Genomic DNA, 19,098 nt, shown 5'->3' on the forward strand with positions numbered 1-19,098 from the left:
CGGTCGTGGGAGGACGGAGCAAGGAGCCTGAGCCTTGCAGCTTTCCAGAACAAAAGCAAAGGAGTATCTTGCTGGTGCCCTTTATCCAGCTGCGTGGCTGACCTCAGCTCTTTGCTCTCCTGCCGCGCTGGTATTGAAACGCTAGCACCTTGTATGGAGGTTTTGATCTAAGGCAGTTGTCTGCTGATTTAATTTTGAGAATTTATTCTCATGTCATGGCGTATATATTGACACTTTAAACAGCAGTAATACCTGCCTGTGTCTGCCAGGAGAACCTGACTATTTTCCATACCCAACCCAAGATGCACATAAACACCAAATGGATGTGCAGGCTAATCATCTGTCTTGATGAGCATCATTCACAGAAGCACTGCTAGAGAGCACACTTTACAGTTAAATGAGGATGATATTTTCTATCCTAGACCATAGGTGTTAACCTTCTCTTTCCTCTTCCATCTCCTGGTGCGTCCCTCTCCCCCTCTGGTTATCACGAGGGTGGGGTGAGGTCTTGTTCTCCAAGAAGCAGGAGGTGCCTTCAGGTGGTACCTTTGGGTGGTACCTTCAGGTGTGGGCATCGCTCTTCCCGGCAAACCCCTCCTTAGAGGTAAGGAGGCAAAATCTGAGAAGTGTGTGTCTCAGACTAAGGCTGTATTCCGTGAATCTGGAGAGAGTTACTTCTTTAGAAACCCAAACCTCTCCTTTCGTGTGTTTGTTGCAGCAGAGGAAATTGGAATAGCAGGAAATAACAAGTTAGAATTGACAGCTTTTATCCTAGACGATTTTGAGCTTTAACGAGCTGAGATGCAGTACGTCGGATGAAAACTTTGTGGAAGGGAGTAGAAAGTGGGGGGGAAGAAACGTGGGACCTGGACCACGAGGAAGATTTAAGCGACTTGTCCAAAGACACAAACTAAGAAGGCAGCAGAGTCGGGGCTGAGTTTTCGAGTCCTGGCTGTCGGGTTCTGGCACTAACAAACAAATGGCTTTTCCCAGCGGCGGGATTAAACCCACGGCTCCCCGTTTCCAGACTCTCAGGGTAATGGCTTGAATTACCTTCGCAGGCAGCAAGAAGTTAGAAACAGCCATGCTTCGCTGTCTGAGCAATTAAAATGTCCCGGCCCCTCCGCTCGGGTCATTGTGTTTGTCTGTGAAGCGGAGACTTGGTGACAGCGATTACAGGACTTGGTTTCATGTCCCCCGCTCCCCCCCTCCCCTGCGGGTTTATTGTTATTATTATTTTTATAAGGTGGCTTGGCAGTCTGGGATGCGGTAGCTTACTAAGTAGCTTTTTCCCCTCTGATTACAAGGGATGTGTGAATAAAGTAGAGCGGTATTGATTCACACCAATCTATGCATCGACTGTGTGGGAGCCACTTGCAATTCCCAGCAGCACCAGAAAGCTTTGCAACAGGGAGAAATATGACCAGGCAAGTTGAGAAAATAAATTAAACTAGTGTCAACTTTTCTTGTTTCTTCCCTCATAATTAATGGATGGAACGGGGCTTGTTTATCAAGAAGAGGAAAAATTAATTGACACGGGCTTTAATGTTATTATGCCTGGCTTGTCTGGTCACATTTCTTCATTTTTAATTTTTTTTTACTTTTTGAAAGGCATTTTATTACAGTTTACAGGACCAGCTGCCAAAACTATTGGTATAAACAAGAAAGCAGGTGCATAAATAATGCCACAGCAGGACTGGACCTTTCTCTGTTTCAAAGCTTAAGTAACTTAAGTATGGGGAGAAGAGAAGAGGCATGAAGCAAACACAAATGAGCAGATCAGGTACCGAGACCTAACACAAAAGGGGAATGCAGCCTGAACTAATATTTCCTCATTATAATGCTGTGTGCTGCAGCGGGTGTCAGGCTGGATATTCCCATCCGTCAGCAGAGCTGTTCGTCAGGCAGTGCCGGCGCCGGGGGCCGGTGGGACCGCAGACCCCCGGGGACCCGGGGCCGCGCTCCGCGCTCGCGCCGTGCCGGCTGGGTTGGGAGTCTGGAGCAGGACGGTGCCGCGGGAGCGCGTTACATGTGTAAGGGGAGCCTGGTCCTGCATTAACGAGGGCACCAGCGGGCGACGGTCGGGGTATTCTTGCCTAGCAGCAGGAGTGAGATTTAAGCAGAGCCTGCATCGCTTATTGGTATGATGTGGACCATGTAAATCTCTTCCCTTCCCCTCTCCGTGCTCTTGTCTCCTGCCCTTGGTCTTCAGGATTATTGTGCAGGCACAAAAGAGCCTTGGTGATTACTTACTTCCCAGAACCCTTTAAGGAGCTCTCTGGTGCTTTGGCGTGCTATAAATGCAGTAAGAGGCAGTCCCAGCTGCAAAGACCCTGCGGTCTAACCAGACAATACAGACACAGCTTGGGTGGAAAGGAGCACTGCAGATGCGGAGGAGATGAAGTGACTCGCTCCTCCTCATCGGGTGACCCCAAGACAGCACGGGAGTTGAAACAGGCTCCTCCGGCTCTCGTTCCGGTGCCTTCATCCGCCAGAGCATCTTTCCTGGTGGCTGACGAGCCTCCTCACAGAGCAGCGGTGCCCGTGCCGTAGGCGGTGGTGTGCGTGCCGCCGGGGAAGGCGGTTTTGGCTCAGGTGCTGGGCTGTCAGCTGGTGATGGAGGTGCCGGCACCCGTGGCCCTGCCCTGGCTGCTGGGGGCGAGGCACCCCGCTGCGGCAGGGGCCCTCGGTTTGCCCGTCAGAGCCCTGCAGGGGCTAACCCCAGCATCAGGTTTAACCTTTCTGGCACAGGACGCAATCACCTTGTTTTCCTTGTTTTTATGCACGCACAGGCTTGAAAGAGCGAGACCTCTAACCGGGTAAGCTGCTTTCGTGTAATTCCACTGACGAGTGACGTCCTCTGTGTGTGCAAACGCAGCTGCAATATATATCACCGTACACGCAGATAAAACCCGGGCCGTGGAAAAGTTGCTGCCAACTAGCAAGAGAAAGTAGATATATTTCATAGTAATGGTGTCGTCATCTCGGCTATATTTTACTGAGGTTGACATAAAACCTCTCAAGTGACAACAAAGGTGTGAAATATAGTTGGTTCGAGTGTGAAAAAAACAAAATGCAGAACACGGGAGCACTGACATTTGGTATCTTCAGTATGGCTTCTTAATATTATTTATGGCTTCTACCGATTTTTTAAAAATTATTTTAATCTTTTTATGGTTTCAGTCGCTTTCTCTGAACTGTGTTTCTCTTATTTCTGGAATACCGGGGCAGAAAGTGCGGCAGCTGAGCTCTGCTTTGCTGCACGGAGCCAGCCGCCCACAGGCCTGGGCAGCTTTCTGGGCTGAACGAGGCTCTGGATCAAAGGAGGCTTTTCGGTGTAACGCAGGTGTGTCGGAGGACGTGTCCCGGGCCGTCGGACGTCAGGCGTCTGGGCTGGCATCTGCGGGCTCGTTGGAAACGTTTCCAGGGGAACTCGGGGTTGTTTGGGTACTTGAGATTATCTTGCCTCGCACTAAGAAATGTCGTTTTCCAGATTTTCCCTCCCCTGTGAGTAATACACTTGGATTTGTTTCCTAGTGAAAAAATCCCCTTTTGTGAGTCACTGTTAAAAAAGCACCATTCTGTCAGCCGGCCGTCCCGAAAGGGACCGGGTCTGCAGGGGTACCGAGTGCCTGCAACTGGGTTTACTTCAGCTGAGGGCAGCTGCGTCCTCTGGTAATTGACCCCCAAGCATTTTAGCTTCTAATTAGCAGATGCAGAAGGTCCCAGCGAGTAAAACAAGTCACCTGCAGAAGCGGACCCCTGTCCGGGGCCCACCACGCGCGAGGGCAGGCAGGAGCGGACGCGCGGCTGGGCCGGGCTGGAGCAGACCGACTGCCCGCTCGGCCGCCGGCGCCGCGGGAGGACCCCACGGCGGCGGGGGGTGCTGGAAGTGAGCCGTCCCCTTCCCGAAACCTGCCGCCACGGGAGGCAGCACGGTCAGACCGGAGGGGACCTCCCCGGCGCCTGCCCGGGTGGCACTTCTGCTGTCCTCCTGGAGAGCCGCGAGCCCTCATCCTCATCCCTCCGAAATGGGGCTTTGGCATCTCCGCGTCCTCGTGGGCAGTATGAATAGAAGCTGCAAAGCGGCTGTGAGCGCGGTCGTGCAGCTCAAACAGGATGGTTTGCTAGATGTCCGGAGTGCCTCCCGCTGACGTGCGCTCGGGGAGGTAGGAAGGAAGGCGATCTGGGGGTGATGGGGTGAGAAGTCTTCTGCCACTTCTCTGAAATTGCAGGCCCAAGGGAAAAGCCGGCCCCTCGTCGGACGCAGGAGGGCTGCCGGGCTGGGGGGCGGCGGGTGGACATGGCGAAGAGCAGAGCTGCCGCCCTGGGAGGTGCAGCTCCGGGGGCCGGTTGGCCTCTGGAGGAGAGGCAGCGCTCGCCGCCCCGTGCCGACGGGCCACCTGCACGCCACCTGCGAGGACTTGTTCAGGTGGAACTGCTGGGCCTTCTCACACGGCACCTGCAAGGCAGCCAAAGCTGCTATCCAGCCCCCTCCATCTCCTGCCTTTGCCCAGGCCGTTCCTGGTACCTCGCCGGAGCTCCGCGCCCGGGCGGACGCCTGCCCTTCCCGCAAGCAGAGCAAACCCTCTCCCTTCCAGGCGCCGGCTCGCTCCCAGCCGCCGGGGCTCTGGGCCATCCTCGCGCGTCGTTTCGGTGCCTGTCGGCGCCCATTAACCGGCGGATGAATGGAGTGAAATGACTCCTTTTTCTGAGCAGATGCTAAAGGAGGGTTTTTCACCTGAAGGTCGTGAATACGTCTCAGCTTCCTTTAGTGATCGCGCTTGGCTCAGAGCCTCTCGTTTGGGGGCATCTGTTTGCCTCTTATTTTATTTTTCCCCTCTTCTTTGTCTTTTCTTTTACAGAAAAGATTATTCAAATGAATATTCAGTTTTATTCATTTGAATAAAAAACCCAACCGTTTGACTCTGTTAAATGCTTATCTCTTAAATAGAGCTTGTTAGCTTCCAATAATAGCTTCATTCAGAAGGATGCGGTATAATTTCATTTTAAAATGTGTGCTCCTTGACAACCGGAATCCTATTTATGTCACCATTTTAAACAGCCTCCTTTGTTTTGTGTTAATCTTTTTCATACACTTTCCGAGAACCGTTTTTTTGTTGACTCTTAGTACCTCTCAGAAGAAATAATTGTCTATTTAGTCCAGGAAGGTTTCTGAGAGTTTTGGTAATTTAAAAATGAGCATGTATTCATTATGCTAACTAATAAGGCATGCATGCAGTAATATTTTTTTTTGTGTATGCAATTATTAAAAGTTGGAATTTGATATTCAGAAAGTGAAACAAAAAAAGGACCCATTACCCGTCACTTTTATGAAGTTTTTAATTCTCGGGCATACGATCCCATGGGGATTGTTCATTTAAGGAGCGGTAGCATCTCTTGAATAGCGTCCTATGGGTTTTTAGGGCCCGTATGCGTGCAGATTAAAATCCTCCGGTTGCTTCCCAATCAGTTAAAGACGTCGGTAATCGGGGACCTGCGAGCCCCCTGCCCGCCGAGCTGCCTGCCCTGCCCGTCTGCCGGCTCCAGAGCGAAGGAATAAAAGGTGCTGTTGGGTGTTCTTACAGACCCAGTCCCGTCTGGTTGTTCTTGCCGAGGCAGCTAGACTGGCCTGTGCGAAGTGGCATAGATCTTTTAAAAACCTGCAAATGAGTGTTGACACCTATGGACTGTTATTTTATTCTTGTTATAAAATCTGTAAATGCAGAAAGCTGGGTGGCTATCTGATTTAATCAGATAAATAATTTCTTGATAAACCTGTGTTTAAGCCATATGGAGTGGGATGAGAATGGGAAACTTGTTTCCGAGTCCAAATGTGTAATGACTGCAGTGGGCTTTCTTGCGGTGTTATGCATATTAAGGCTAATCTCCTCTCAATTCCCTCCAATCCTGGCAGTGAGACCTGACAAAAGTTGAAAGAGAAATCCTCCGCTGCAGTACTCACTAATGAGTGACTAACGATGAAGATATTGCTGGTGCTCAAACAATTAATGACTTGTAGACCCGGACTGGCCGTCTCATTGCGCTGGGGAAAGCTGGTCCCCGGCAGCGCGCTGCTCCCGGCTCCGCTGATTGCCCGATGCAGCGTGCTCCGGGATTCCTGGGATGCCGTATTCAGCCAGTTAACCACAAAAATTTTAGCTTTAACTACAGGTCTGTTTAAGGTAGATTTAAATGGAGTAATTTAGAAGGCAAATGAAAGACTTAAGTAAAATACTTCAAGCTGCTACATGCTTTAAGTGCAAAGTAAAATAGCGTTCTGAGCGCGGGGTTTGAGTGCGATGTGCTGTCGGGTGATGTGTTATGCCTTGGAGGAGATCTAGAAACCATTGCTGGTGTTTTTACCCCCAAGAAGAGGGTCCAAAGAGGGATGGACCATTGCTACGCGTACTGTGCATTCCCAAACAAGCCGTCTGGGAGCTGCTCGGACCTTGCCTTGGCCAGTGTATCTTGTACCTGTAGGTTGCCAAAAGCCGTATAGTTTTAATACCTTCCGCTGTGCCCCATCAAAGCAAATCTAGTGTGTGTTTAAAACGATGAAGTATTGCTTTGGGACCCCAGCGCAGAAACTGCCCGCTGCTGGGCGCCTGCTGGGCGCGCCGGGTCTGGCAGAGGGAGCAGCTCGGGGCGGCACTTGGGACCGGCCGGACACGACCACGGCACTCGCCGCTGCTGGAGGGGGAGCCGGCCCGGTGCTGGAAGGTGCTAATTGCAGATGGGAAATGTCAGGAGCAAAATGGGTTTGAGATGAGGCTTCACTGCTGTATTCCCAAGCAGCCGGGGGTTGCGATGGGCAGCGCGGGGTGGACGGACGCTCGGCCGGTGGCAGACGGGAGCCGGCTCCCTCGGAGTCAGCAAAGACACAACTGCTTTGCTGCCATGTGAGGCTGAGCGGAGGGATGCTCGCTGGGCAAAAGCGTTCAGGGAAAATAACGCTGGGCAGCGTTGGTTTCCCCTCCGTCTTCCTTCCCCCGTCACCCCAGCCAGGGGTGAAGGCTGCTGCTGGGGATGCCCCAGCTCCGGCTCGTTTGGCTCACAGCCGGGCGCGATGAAGACATCACGTGCCGTTTCACCAGCATCGGGTCCGTCAGAGTTTTAAGTGCGGTTTGGGGGATGAAGTTCATCCTGTGGTTCCATTTTTAAGATTTCATTAGCTTAATGGGTGTCGATGTTGACTCATCAAGCCTTTGCCAGAAATGTAGCACATCAGGTTGGTTTTTGTTTGTTAGCTTGAATCTATGTTTTTTTTAAGGAATGAGCAGGGAACATGACTGTGTATAGCTATGGTGGGCCGCCAGATTTCTTTAGTGTGGCGCGTCTGCAGCTGTGTGGCCCCAGCAGAGCAAATACAGTGTACAGCTACGGGCAGGCAGCAGGCATCAAACGACCCTAAACCAGCCCAAATCCACGGCTCCTTTGAAGCAGCGGTGGCGAAGAGAGGAATGATGAGATCAGAGGCCTTAACCGTAATGGTTTCTTGGAGGCCTCAGGATGTCCTGATGAGGTATTAGAGGAAGTAATTCAGGAAGAAAGGGACAAATAACCACCTCCGGAGCCCGGCTGACCCGCGGGACCGGCTGCATCCGCACGGGACGGAGCTGCGGTGGCTGCGCCGCCGGCCCCGGCACGCAGCAGCGGGGACGTTTGGTGTTTGCTCAAAGCGAATGGAAACACAAAGTGCTGCTGCATGTTTGGGGAAGCATTGGTATTTTTTTCCTCGCCAGGGTAGCGAGGGGTAAATGAGGAATCATCTTCTGTCTTCCCGGATTTTTATTTTTTTGGGTCGTGTAATGAGTCAGCTCTAATGGAGAAGTCCCGTGGAATTAAACAAGAGATGAAATCAATATGGTTCCATAGAAATATAATTGGGTTTTGTAGAGATTGCTCTTAAAAACCTATAAGGTGTAAAAGAAAATATGGCCTTATTGTAGTTTCTGAGCCGTCATGTAACCGGGGTGTAACTATCCATTAAATTCTGCAGGATGGATCAAAAAATCCATAAGGAGGTTTTAATTCTCCATTAAATCCTATGGAAGAGCTGGAACAGAACCGTATTAATTTTCCCCAAGACAATGCTTCTTCCCTCCATTAGTCTATAATAAGTTCAGCAGCAGCTCCATTACAGCAGGTGCATATTTCCATGAAAGTTTTCCAAAATCCCAATGGCTAAGTAATGCTTTATTAAAATGAAACCTGTTTAAACTTAACTAATATTTTCCTTTCCCCCTCCCCTTTTTGTTTCTTTATTAAACAGGATTTGGCTTCGTAACTTTTGAAAATGAAGACGTGGTGGAAAAAGTCTGTGAAATTCATTTCCACGAAATCAATAATAAAATGGTAAGTCGTTTTTGTTCCGCAGTGCATGTCAGTGGCAGCGAGCTCTCGCCCTTCGTCACAGACACGTGCCGTGCCTGGGTGGTGGCCCTTTGGGACAACCTTCTCCGTGAGGTTCATTGGGCGCTGGGCACGCCGTGCCTGGCGGAGGTGGCATGGGGACAGGCATGAGCCTTGCCCATGGCTTGCTTGGACCCTGCTCCCGTCCCCCTGCCAGCAGGACGGGTGTCTGACCCCCCACGAGCACAGGCATTGTCTGCGGGCTCAGGCAGCCGCCCCAGAGCAGTTTTTGGTGTGGAAACCAAAGGGCTGAAGATGGTGTCAATCAACCTGCTTGTAAATCCAGAAGCCTTCCTTCTCCACCCCTGCTTTTGGGAAGAGCTGTGGCAGCCGCTGCACGGCTGCGGTAGGGGTCTTCAGGAGGGGAGTGGACTGGGGTAGCTGTTAGGGACCGCGTGCTCCCAAAATAGCTGTTCTGGCCGAGCTCCCGAGTCCTGATGCTGCTCTGACGTTGCTGCTGCCTGCTGGACCGCGTCCCCTGGGACGTCGTGGCTCTGCCATCGAGCCGCAATCGCTTTCCGCCCAGGCCCAACCCAGGAGCCAGACCCTGGGTGAAGTTTCTCCTAAATGACAGTCAGGTCCCAGGTTGCAGTTGCCCTGTCACTAAAGCCACTGAGCCAGATGAAAAAGGGCATTTGTATTTCAACTGATGCGGTAACTTTGATATTTTCAGCTGAAATATTCTTTTTCCCTTTGTCAAAACATCCTTTGCTTCTCAAATGTGTATTCAGATATGCATTGTATATTGGTCTGATATGTGTTCACAGACTTTAAATTCAATAATAGAGCTTTTAGTGTGGATAAGATCAAAGCAATCTCCTTGGCATATGCTGGAGGCCTGATTCAATATTTGACTTGCTAATTTTTCCCAGAGCACTGAAATAATATTCTTCACATTGTTCCTCACTGCAGTATGCATCGGAAATAAAAGTAAGGGTCCCCTTGGCAAACGGAGCGGTGGGACGGCGGGGCAGGGCTGGGGCGGTTCCCCTTGCCCGGCGGGGAGCCTCTCGCTCCGTCTCCGATGGGTGCCGTGGGCTTTGCCTCTGCCCTGTCCGAGCATCTCGCTGCTTCCCCAGCCGCCGCCTGCTGCTGGGGTTTCCTGCCCGCCGCCAGCGACACCTCGCCCGAGACGCTTGTGGGTTGCGGGGGAGGCTCCTTCCCTGTATAGTTACTAAACGCTGATTAATCTCCCTGAAAACAAAACAAAAAGAACGAGCCCCAACCACCCCCTCTCCAGCATCCAGACGACAGACCCAGCAACAAATTAGAAACGCTTGGAATGTAAATTTAGGTGAGATTCGTCAGTTGGGAGGGAAAAGCTACAGTGCCACGCTCCAGGATTTTCCTACCGCTTAATCACGGGTGGGCGCGTATCATGTCACGCTCCGCAGGTTCGGTTATTTCACCCAGTAGGTTTTTCTCTGGAGCGAGGCTCAGCCTTCGCCTGGTGCAGGGCAGCGCAGCCCGGGATTGCCCCGGCGAGGTGCTGGATGTCGGCTGGAAGGAGCCGCAGGGCGGTGATGTCCCAGCAAAACTGGTGCCAGCGGTGGGGCAGAGCGCACGATCTGGTGCTTCCATAAAGGGATCTGCGCTCCCGCGCTGTAAAAACCTTTCCCGGCTGTTTGCGGACCCCTGCGAGGGCAGGCGTGGTGGGAGAGTGGCTGGGAGGATTGCTTCCCAGATGATGGGAGGCTGCACGGGAAGGTAACAGCAGTGCAGGGAATGTGGAGGGGCAGGGTGAAAACACTCGAGGAACATCACAAAGAGCAAAAGAAACAGTGTAGGCTGTTGGTGTTTTGTTGTCGCGGATAATTAAAAGATATTCTTCCCAGCTCTCTGTGCCTGCTTGGTGCACGATCCAGGTGCCGCGACGCTTTGAGCATTCTCTTCTTGTCACTTCTTGTACGGCACTAATTTTAAAAGCAGCCCACGAGGGAGGAGATGAGACATGATCCCGTCTTGGGACTGACTCATCGTATTGCTGACGTGCCTGCGGATTAATTACCAGATCCGTGCAGGGGCAGGAGGGCTTGTGCACGCGTGCGTGACAGTGAGCTGGTGCAGATGGCCGGAGGTGACACACAGCTGGCTGGGGGTCAGAGTTAGGCGCAGACGTACTTCCCGCAGCACCCTCCTGCTTGTTTTTACCATGTCCCCCTCCAGCATTGAGCTGCGAAGGGGACGGGTTCTCGCAGCCCCAGCTCAAGGCGATGCGGTTTGCAGTGGCTCGGTGAGCTGGGACAGGGACGCCCCGTCCCCATGCCCGTCCCCGTCCCCATCCCCGGGCTGCTCGGCTGGGGCATCCGCGGCTCCGCGGGCACCGCCTCACCCTGAGCTCGCTCTTTCTCATCTTCTGAATGCTGTCACTTCCCAAAAAGCGGGGGCAAGCAAAGGGTAGCGGGGCTGCTGTTGTTCACGAGCCTATTTCTAGCCTCCCATCTCCCTGGCAGGCTATTTTTAGCCCACCCATTCTGCTTCTGTTGCCATCCGTAAAGCTTAGAATGTCAAATGTAATATTAAACGAGCAGTGTGAAAGCGAAAAGAAAATGCCAGTGAGGTATTTAATAAATGAAACTTGGAATTTACGTGGGAGGCCAAAGATGCTCTCCGGACATTGCGGGGGGTGGGACAAATAAAACCCAAACAAGCTAGCCCCAGAATACTGTTCCTCTGAAACGAGCAGGCTGCTTTGCAAAGAGAAACCTGGTTTTCTGAGGGGGTGCAAAAGTAGCCGGAAAAGAAATGTGATGGAGTAATTTGTTTTCCTTTAGATCCCGCTGTGATAGTCGTTCACATCACGGGTACGGCGGGACAAGCACCAGCGAGTGGTGCGATGAGCCGAGCCCGGCCTGGGCGCTCTGCACTGGGGTCGGGGTCTCGAGTCAGAGGCGGGATGGAGGGGGTGACAAAAACGTTAGGCTGTTTTGAAATAGGCTCTGACGCTGCGTAGCACCTGTGGCTGTTTCTGTCTCCCATGGTGGGATTTTGTGGGTTTTGTGGGTTTTTTGTTGTGGGTTTTTTTAACGTATCAGCACTCTTCAGGCTTCTCCCCAGACTGGCAGCCTTCGCCGTGTGGTGACGTTTTAGACGTGTATATCACACACCACGTGCCTTTGGGTTTTCATCCGAATACTTTGTAGTCTAAGGCACCTCTGTTCCTGGGAAGACCGAACCGTGCACCGTATGCAGAAGGGAGGAGGGCGCACGAGGCCGCCGGTGTCCAAGGTCCCTGCAGTAGCTGGGAGCCGAGGAAACACAACGTGCAGCCAACAAACCACCTCCAACCTTGCGCGGACGTTTTGAGAAGCCGCTGGGTCCTTTGCCAGCTGGACACCGTGGAAGGCAGAGTTCAACCCCCAGATGTGGCGTTGGGCCTCGTGCATGATCCTGCTGCCTCTCCAGTTGGTGTCTTACTGGTGGCGGTGATGGGTTTGCTGGCTGTGTTGGGAGGGGACGCACGGAGAGTAGTGCAGGGGGGATGCATGCCGTGCTGCTGCTCGGCTGTTTGCAGGCACGACCCCGGGCTGCCGGCGCTGGGGTGCTGTAGGTAGCTCGTTCTGGAGCACATCTCTTGGAGGAGGCTTGACCGAATGGCCCTGCCATCCCTGCGTACGAAGCATCTGGGTCAGGGAGTGCCTGTGGGGCTGAAAATGAGATGTGGCATTGGCTTGCCCAGAAGGCACGTCAAGGGGCAAAGGGGAAAGTTACAGGACATGAGAGATTTTCTTGTGGGCATGTGCTTAATCTGGGTCCAGAAATCACCCTTCTCCCTCGGGAGGAAATTGTTGTAAGCACGTTTTGATGTTTTTGTCCCAGATCTGCAAAGCACACAAGCTCATCACACCTTGTCTCTCCCTCACCCCTCCCAGCCCTCCATGGGGGCATTAACCCTCATTTGACACTCAAAGCGAGTAACCAGAGAGTTAAGAAACAACCTCCAGTGGCCAGAAATTAAATGGGGCGACTCCAGTTCGAGGACCCTGCTGCAATCCCTGGGAAACTCTTTGGAGTTGGGGTTGTCCCTTCATTTGACACATCTGCAGGACCTACCAAGAGGGAGCCGTCATCGTGAACGGGGCGTACGGGCACCGAGGCCAAAAGTGTGCCTGAGTCCGGGGAGTCTGGTGGTCAGCAGGTCACAGGAGAGCATTGCTCCTCGTCGCTTCCTACTGTAGGATCGCTACCAGCTTGTAGAGCTGGAGCCTGACATACGGCTGGTTGTTGTGGGAGAGCGTATGCGGGCGCTGCTGTGAACTGTCGTGCCAAGAGGCCGATGGTCGTGGCGACAGGATCTCTGCAGAGGGCTCCCGGCAGGAGTGAGGGCGACAGGACCCCGTGCGGGGCGGTGCTGGGCAGGCAGGCGCGCGACGTGTCGCTGACATTAGTGCTGCTGGGGAGAGGCTGAAGGTGCGATAGCTTTGGAAACCCCATCTGTCAGCTGAAGGACGCTGCGGACCGCGTGCAGGTTGGAAGCATTCCTATAGTGTTGTCTTCAATGTGCTTTAAATTACGTAGCCTGTGAGCTGTTCCAGTGACACTGCCCGTGCCAGGTTCTCCAGGGGTGGGTGGGTTCTCCAGCCCGCGCAGGACAAGAAGGAGCTGCCCGGTGCTGGGTGTTATCAGGTGTTTTGGGGACAAACTGACTTGATGAATGGCAAGAAACTCTGACAGACTCCTCTGCCCTCCCGTAGCTGCCGACTTCTCTCTTCTTACGGTCTGAGGACACGCTGAGCAGCCTCTGACCCCATTGTCCCCACCCCACCTTTGTCAATGATCTAATGGGGTTTTTAAAATGTGCTTATAACCTTTCTTCTGTTGCCTGGTGTAGCCCTGCCTTTGCGGCAGGACTGGCCGAATACAGATTTCTCTGTTAGAGGAGCGATAGTTTTGGCTTGCCGTGGCATGAGTGACATGGCGTCCCCAAGGTAATCGAATCTCAACTAACTGTGAATCGCACGTTGCTGGCGAGACAAAGTTGCCTTGTCTTTGGGTGGTAAAATGGGGTTTTGTGCATTGTGAATATGTGTGCATTCTGCTTTCCTCAGAATAGCCCTGGCTTCCCTGGAAAGCTGTTAGCCATGGGCTTTGAGACACCCTGGTGCTGCGAGCTGACAGCCCGTGTTGTTGCGCTGGGTATAAGAGGCTTTTCACTCCCCATCTCAGCTGTCCTGGGTTCTAGTGGCTTTGACTGCTCGGCTTGACCCAAGAGTACCCCAGTGTAATGTTAATTCTCCCAACTAGACTAAACAAAAATAGTGAATTTTAGTTTCCCTGCCTTTTTTTTTTTTTCCACCTTAGAGTTAAAACTTTCTTTGTTAGGCTGCTGAAAGTGAAGCACATCCCTCATACAGGGGAGGTGGAAAAAATCTGGAAATTATTAAGATGTACAGAAATGCTGAACTGAAAGTTTGTGCAAGACCCAGATTTATGTACAAAGTACGGGCATCGGGCGGGCTCTTGGGGGTGATTCGGTACAGAGCTGAGCTGACTCGTAAACCCCGATCCAGTCCCTCGTGGAGAAGCCCCGTTGCACGTCCCGCTTTGCCGGCACGCGTGTGACATCCCTGCTGCCTCCAGGGTTTCACCCTCACGGTAGCCGTGGCTGCGGGATGGTTACGGCCATCTCCATCCCCTTCCCTATGAAGGAGCGGGCTGGCTTTTTGCAGAAAAGCAGCCTGGCCCCTTTTTTTCCCCTTTTGCCGCCTCTGTTGGTGAAGAGGCACCGACCGAGCCCACCGCCGGTCCGCTCACACGGTGCTTCACCTCCTGTTGCTGCACTTTCCCCATTTGCCGACGGGATGGTGCGTGGGCAGCTTCTGCAGAGCACCCCAAGGCCCGACGCTGCTGAACGGGGAGGGTAAAATCCCCCCGAGGCGTGCTGCCGGGCCGGGGTCCCGCAGCCCCTTCCCGAGGGACGGCAGAGCAGGGCCGGGGTCCTGGTCCCGTATCTTGCCTGTCATCCTTCCCAGGGGGAAAGAGTCTCTGCTGGATAACGGAGAATATTTTTGCCTTCGATATGGGGTATGTTTGTTTACAAAGGCTCAGGAATTATTTTTCTTTCCTACTGGTGACTTTTTCTTCCCCTTTAAATCCCAGTTAAAACTTCTTTGCCGCTTGCTGCCATTCCCTTTATATCCTCGTGTGCTGTGAAAATCGTAAATTACGCCAGTCTTTCAGAGAGCAGCGGTAGGCTGTTTTGTGGTTGCAAAAGCTAATTACTGGGTTATTGTTTCTAACGGTGCTAATCCAAACTTCATTTTCCTGTTAATTGTCCATCGAGCCAGGCTAGATTGTTTTTATCATCCTGACTGTTTGCGGCACAAGCGGCTGCGAGGTGTAACCAATGCCGCCGTGACATTTGGAGTGGTGGCGAACCCAAAAAATGCGGTTGCGAAATGAAATTACACACTTCTGGTGCTCACCCCCGGTCATTTGGCTGGAGAAATTAGATTGGCATACTCCTGTTAAATGCCCCTCTGATTAAAAATAAGCAAAGGACAGTTTGAGAGGATACTGCTGAGCGGCTGTGCTGGCGTGCGGGGCGGCGGGGAGGGAGGCTGGCGCTGGCGCTCGGCGTTCGGAGCTCGCCGTGTCCCTGAGGTCTCGGGAGCGGTTGATGGAGAGGGGAGGCAGCGGCAGGCTGCTGGCTCCGGGCTGTGGGGCTTTCTGGGGGCACCGAGGTTCCAGGGGGGCACGCAGCCCCATTAGGCTGAAACCCGCCTTCAAGGCTCAGGCTTAAGCCTCCCGGGGAAGCTCTGAAGGCTTCGTCCCCACGGGGCAGCGATGGGGCTGGGCGGTGGGCACACGTATCCGGCGCTGTCCTCGTCCCCAGCCCCGCTCCGACAGCAGCACCTCAGTGTGCGAGCGGCTGCTCGACGAATTCACTGACAGGAAGTTTTCCGTTTCCTTTTCTTTCTCTTTTTGTCTTCATATCAGGGCCCGGGAAGCCTGCAGGGCACCATGGGGCTCTCCGTTGTGCTCTCAGCAGTGTGTCTGACCGTCACGTGCCTGCGGGAGGCTGTGGGTGTGCGTGGGAGTGTGGGTGTGCAGGGTGTGTATGGGAGTGTGGGTGTGCAGGGTGTGCATGGGAGTGTGGGTGTGCGTGGGAGTGTGGGTGTGCAGGGTGTGCGTGGGAGTGTGGGTGTGCAGGGTGTGTATGGGAGTGTGGGTGTGCAGGGTGTGCATGGGAGTGTGGGTGTGCGTGGGAGTGTGGGTGTGCGTGGGTGTGCATGGAGTGTGGGTGTGCGTGGGAGTGTGGGTGTGGGTGTGCAGGGTGTGCATGGGAGTGTGGGTGTGCATGGGAGTGTGGGTGTGCGTGGGAGTGTGGGTGTGCAGGGTGTGCAGGGGACAGGGACGTGGAGGTTGGTCCTTGCCAGGGCTCCCACTGGGGTGCTTCTCTCCTGGAGGACTTGCTGCCCTGACAGCACTGAAGAGGAGACGGAGGAAATTGCTGGCCCTGTTGCGGCTGTGCCCGAGTTTCGGGATGTCCGGAGCGTGGGTCTCTTCAGCACCTCTCCTGCTCTTGCTCCTGCTCGCCCCTTTTCCCCGTTTCCCTTGCGCAGCGGTGTCCGGGCTGCACACGCACCCCTCCCCTCCAGCTGTCCCCGGTCCCTCTCTGCCCTTCTCCCACTGCCTCCTGCAAGGACCTAAACACTTCTTGGCAGAAAAGGAGCAAAAGATGAACTCCAGAAGAATTTTGCTCCGAACTTCACTGGGTTGGGGCAGCTTGTTTGCAAGAAGTGCGTGTTTTGGCAGCGTTGGCAGTGTCTGAGCATTGTAGCTTCGGGAAGCGTTGCAAGCAAGCAAAGTAAATACGGTCTGTGGAGGCTTGCAGCAGAAAGGGGAGGAGTAGGTGGTTTTGTTTAAAATACTCCCATTACAGTCAGTTAACCTTTATGTTACCTAAATGAAAATTGTATAAACCTGAAATTTTCGCTGATCGGGTTGCCTAGGAACAGGCGGTTGGTTTTCATAAGGCAATGAATACCCAGTCACTGATCGGGCTATTAGGCACCGAGACGTTTAGCCGTATTATCCCACAGCCCCGGGTTTGCCTGGGGTAGTCGGCTGCTCGCACGCGGGGTGCACGCCCACCTTGGCCTGCTGGTGCGAGCGCTGGAGGTGATGCAGGAGGCACGACCCTGCTTGGAGCCGACCCTCCCAGTCCTCCATGACACTCAGCCCCGTTCCCGAGCCCCTGCCCACAGGCTGGCGGTGCCACGGCCGGGACGGGAGGGCTGAGAGCTGCACGTGGCCGTGCCACCACGTCTGCCGGGAGCACGGCCCTGGCTTGTGGCACCCCTGCTCCCGCTCTGGTCTGGCCAGGCAGGGGCCGGGGGGAGCGTAAATGTGGAAAGAGGACGAGGAACTGGTTGAAGAACAAAGTTAGAGGCATAAAGCTCAAACCTCTGGGTTCAGCCCGAGACCCTTACCCTTAGACCAGCAATTCTCATCGTGCAAACCGTGCAGGTGGGGCAGGCAGCGGCGTGGGGCTTCCCCACACCCTGTGCGGGGCTGCACTGCGTGTCTGCACATTTTGCTGTTGCTCAGAGCATGGACTAAGGGGCAGAGCCATAGAAATGGGTTGGGATAACTCTGGTTAGCTCCAAACCGACTTACCGGCGCAGCCATGGCACCAGTGCCAAGGGGAGCGCGGGGGCAGTCTGCTGGGGGGCGAGTCAGCAGTGCTGGAGCCGGAGAACATGGAAAAGTGCTTTATTTCTCCCTTTTCCCACCCAAAAAGGGGCTGAGAAGCAGCACCCAGCGGTGTGGCCGGGGGTCCTGGATGTCCTGCTGCCGGCTGCGCTGGGTCGCCGCCTCTCTCGAGGTGTTGGCGGAACTCGCAATGCGGTTCAAGTGGCATTAACCAACTTCCAAAGGCAGCAGGAGTAACTGGAAGTGAAAGAATGCAGATCGTTTATTAATAGGGTTTACAGAAATTTTCTGCTGGGTAGAAATATTGATTCTTTATTCCTATTTTAAAAGGAGCTTTTTGTAATGATCACCAAGAGTCATTTTCCGTTATCGATTGCAATAGAGCTGTGCTGGAGACCTCCCTCCATTCATTCCACGCCCGCGAGTATCATTGAGAGTGAACGCAGCACAGGTTTTCCTTTCAGGAACATGGCAACTTCTTAAATCAGCATTTCTGTCATCTTTACCGTGGGGTTTTGCTATGTGTGTTTAAAGAGACATACACGTTTGCTCTTTTAAATCCATTTACACTATTCTTAAAGTTCACCTTTGAGGGGGAGGCGGTGCGGGGAGGCAAATGCTAAAAATAAAACTCCCCCCTTAAGTAGATCAGTTCTGCATTTGACATTTACATGGAATTCATTTGCATCTCATTTGTACATGTTTCTGCTCAATAGGTAGAATGTAAGAAAGCACAACCTAAAGAAGTGATGTTTCCACCAGGGACGAGAGGAAGGGCACGTGGATTACCGTATACCATGGACGCTTTTATGCTAGGGATGGGAATGTTGGGTAAGTGCCGTAGCCACCACACGTCTCCCGGAGCCAGCGGCTCCCGTGTCGTCTCCCTGATTGCTAAACGCTGAAGGCGTAGGGGTGAGCAAATCCCTGCACCTGTGTGGGTGCGAGTCTAAAACTTCAGCAGGGGTGGAGCGGGGAAAATAATCCTGTCTGTGGTAAATTATTAACTCCCCCCCCTTCCTGGAATATAAAAATGTGCATTTAAATTGATGTTTTAAATAGCCTGTTTTACTCTTACTCGCAAAAATAGAATGATGAAAGATGCAGTGTGTTCATTCTGACTAAAAATGATCTCTCCCCTTTTTTAGAGGAATTGAGTCACACATTATTCCCCTTCTTTTAAAGGTATCTTTGACAGTTCAGCACAGATAATTGAAAATCTTGCCGGTTCTTAAATGGCATGCAAGATGGAGAAAGCAGGGAGATGCATAACAGTATAGGTCACAACAATAATTACAAGTTTCAAGGAGATGGAACGGTATTTTAGCCCAGAGTATTGTGTCCAGAAAATACTAATTAAATGGGATAAATGATATTTAATGGCAAAATTCTATTTGTGCATGAGGTCTATTTTGTTATAATTGGTTCTCATTTGTTTCTGCCCAGATAGTTCTTCTTTCTATATAATGTGACAACCTCTTGATACTCTGTCCTCGCATTTACTAAGCCAAAATGCTGCTAATTCATTGCCACCGTATTTTTGTAAAACCCCACACATTTTCAACTTTCTGCTCCCTTTGTATCACTGGGCTTTCCCTGGGGTGTCACCTGCTGTGCCCGTAAAGCATGCACGAACGGGAGGGCATCTGGAGGTGTTCCCAGGCAGAGATGAGCCTTTCCCGGGCTAGCGGCCCTGGTACGTGGCCTCTCCAGGATGCTTTGAATTTTCGGTCCTGGGTTTCCAGGTGATTCCAGAAGCTGAGCACAAAAACCAGCCTTGAAAGCTGGTGCTCGGTTGTCCTGAGCTCTGCCAAGCAGGTCCACGGGCTGTCTGAGATGCTGGAGGACCCCGAGGCTCCTGGAGTGGGCACCAGGTCAGAGGACTCGGTTCCTATGAGTATCAGGCTGTTTTGCTGAGATGTCTGACTTCAGGCACCGCTTGATTTGATAGGGAAAACTTTCCTGCCATGTTTGCTTTATCTCTGAATTAATAGTACTTCTGTTCGTGTGGCTGGAGCGATCCAT

General features: G+C 52.8%; 1 protein-coding gene across 13 annotated transcripts in view; it reads left to right on the forward strand.

Moving 5' to 3' along the window:
• The window catches only part of MSI2 (musashi RNA binding protein 2), a 264,564-nt gene that overhangs the window by 194,363 nt on the left and 51,103 nt on the right, over positions 1–19,098 (forward strand). For all 13 annotated transcript variants that reach the window (XM_075518401.1, XM_075518402.1, XM_075518397.1 and 10 more), the window contains 2 exons: positions 8,276–8,358; positions 17,790–17,904. In XM_075518401.1, the coding sequence (XP_075374516.1) occupies positions 8,276–8,358; positions 17,790–17,904 (198 nt within the window). The remainder of the gene's footprint in view (positions 1–8,275; positions 8,359–17,789; positions 17,905–19,098) is intronic.

The sequence above is a fragment of the Mycteria americana genome, chromosome 15 (assembly GCF_035582795.1).
Source record: "Mycteria americana isolate JAX WOST 10 ecotype Jacksonville Zoo and Gardens chromosome 15, USCA_MyAme_1.0, whole genome shotgun sequence".
Classification (NCBI taxonomy): Eukaryota; Metazoa; Chordata; class Aves; order Ciconiiformes; family Ciconiidae; genus Mycteria; species Mycteria americana.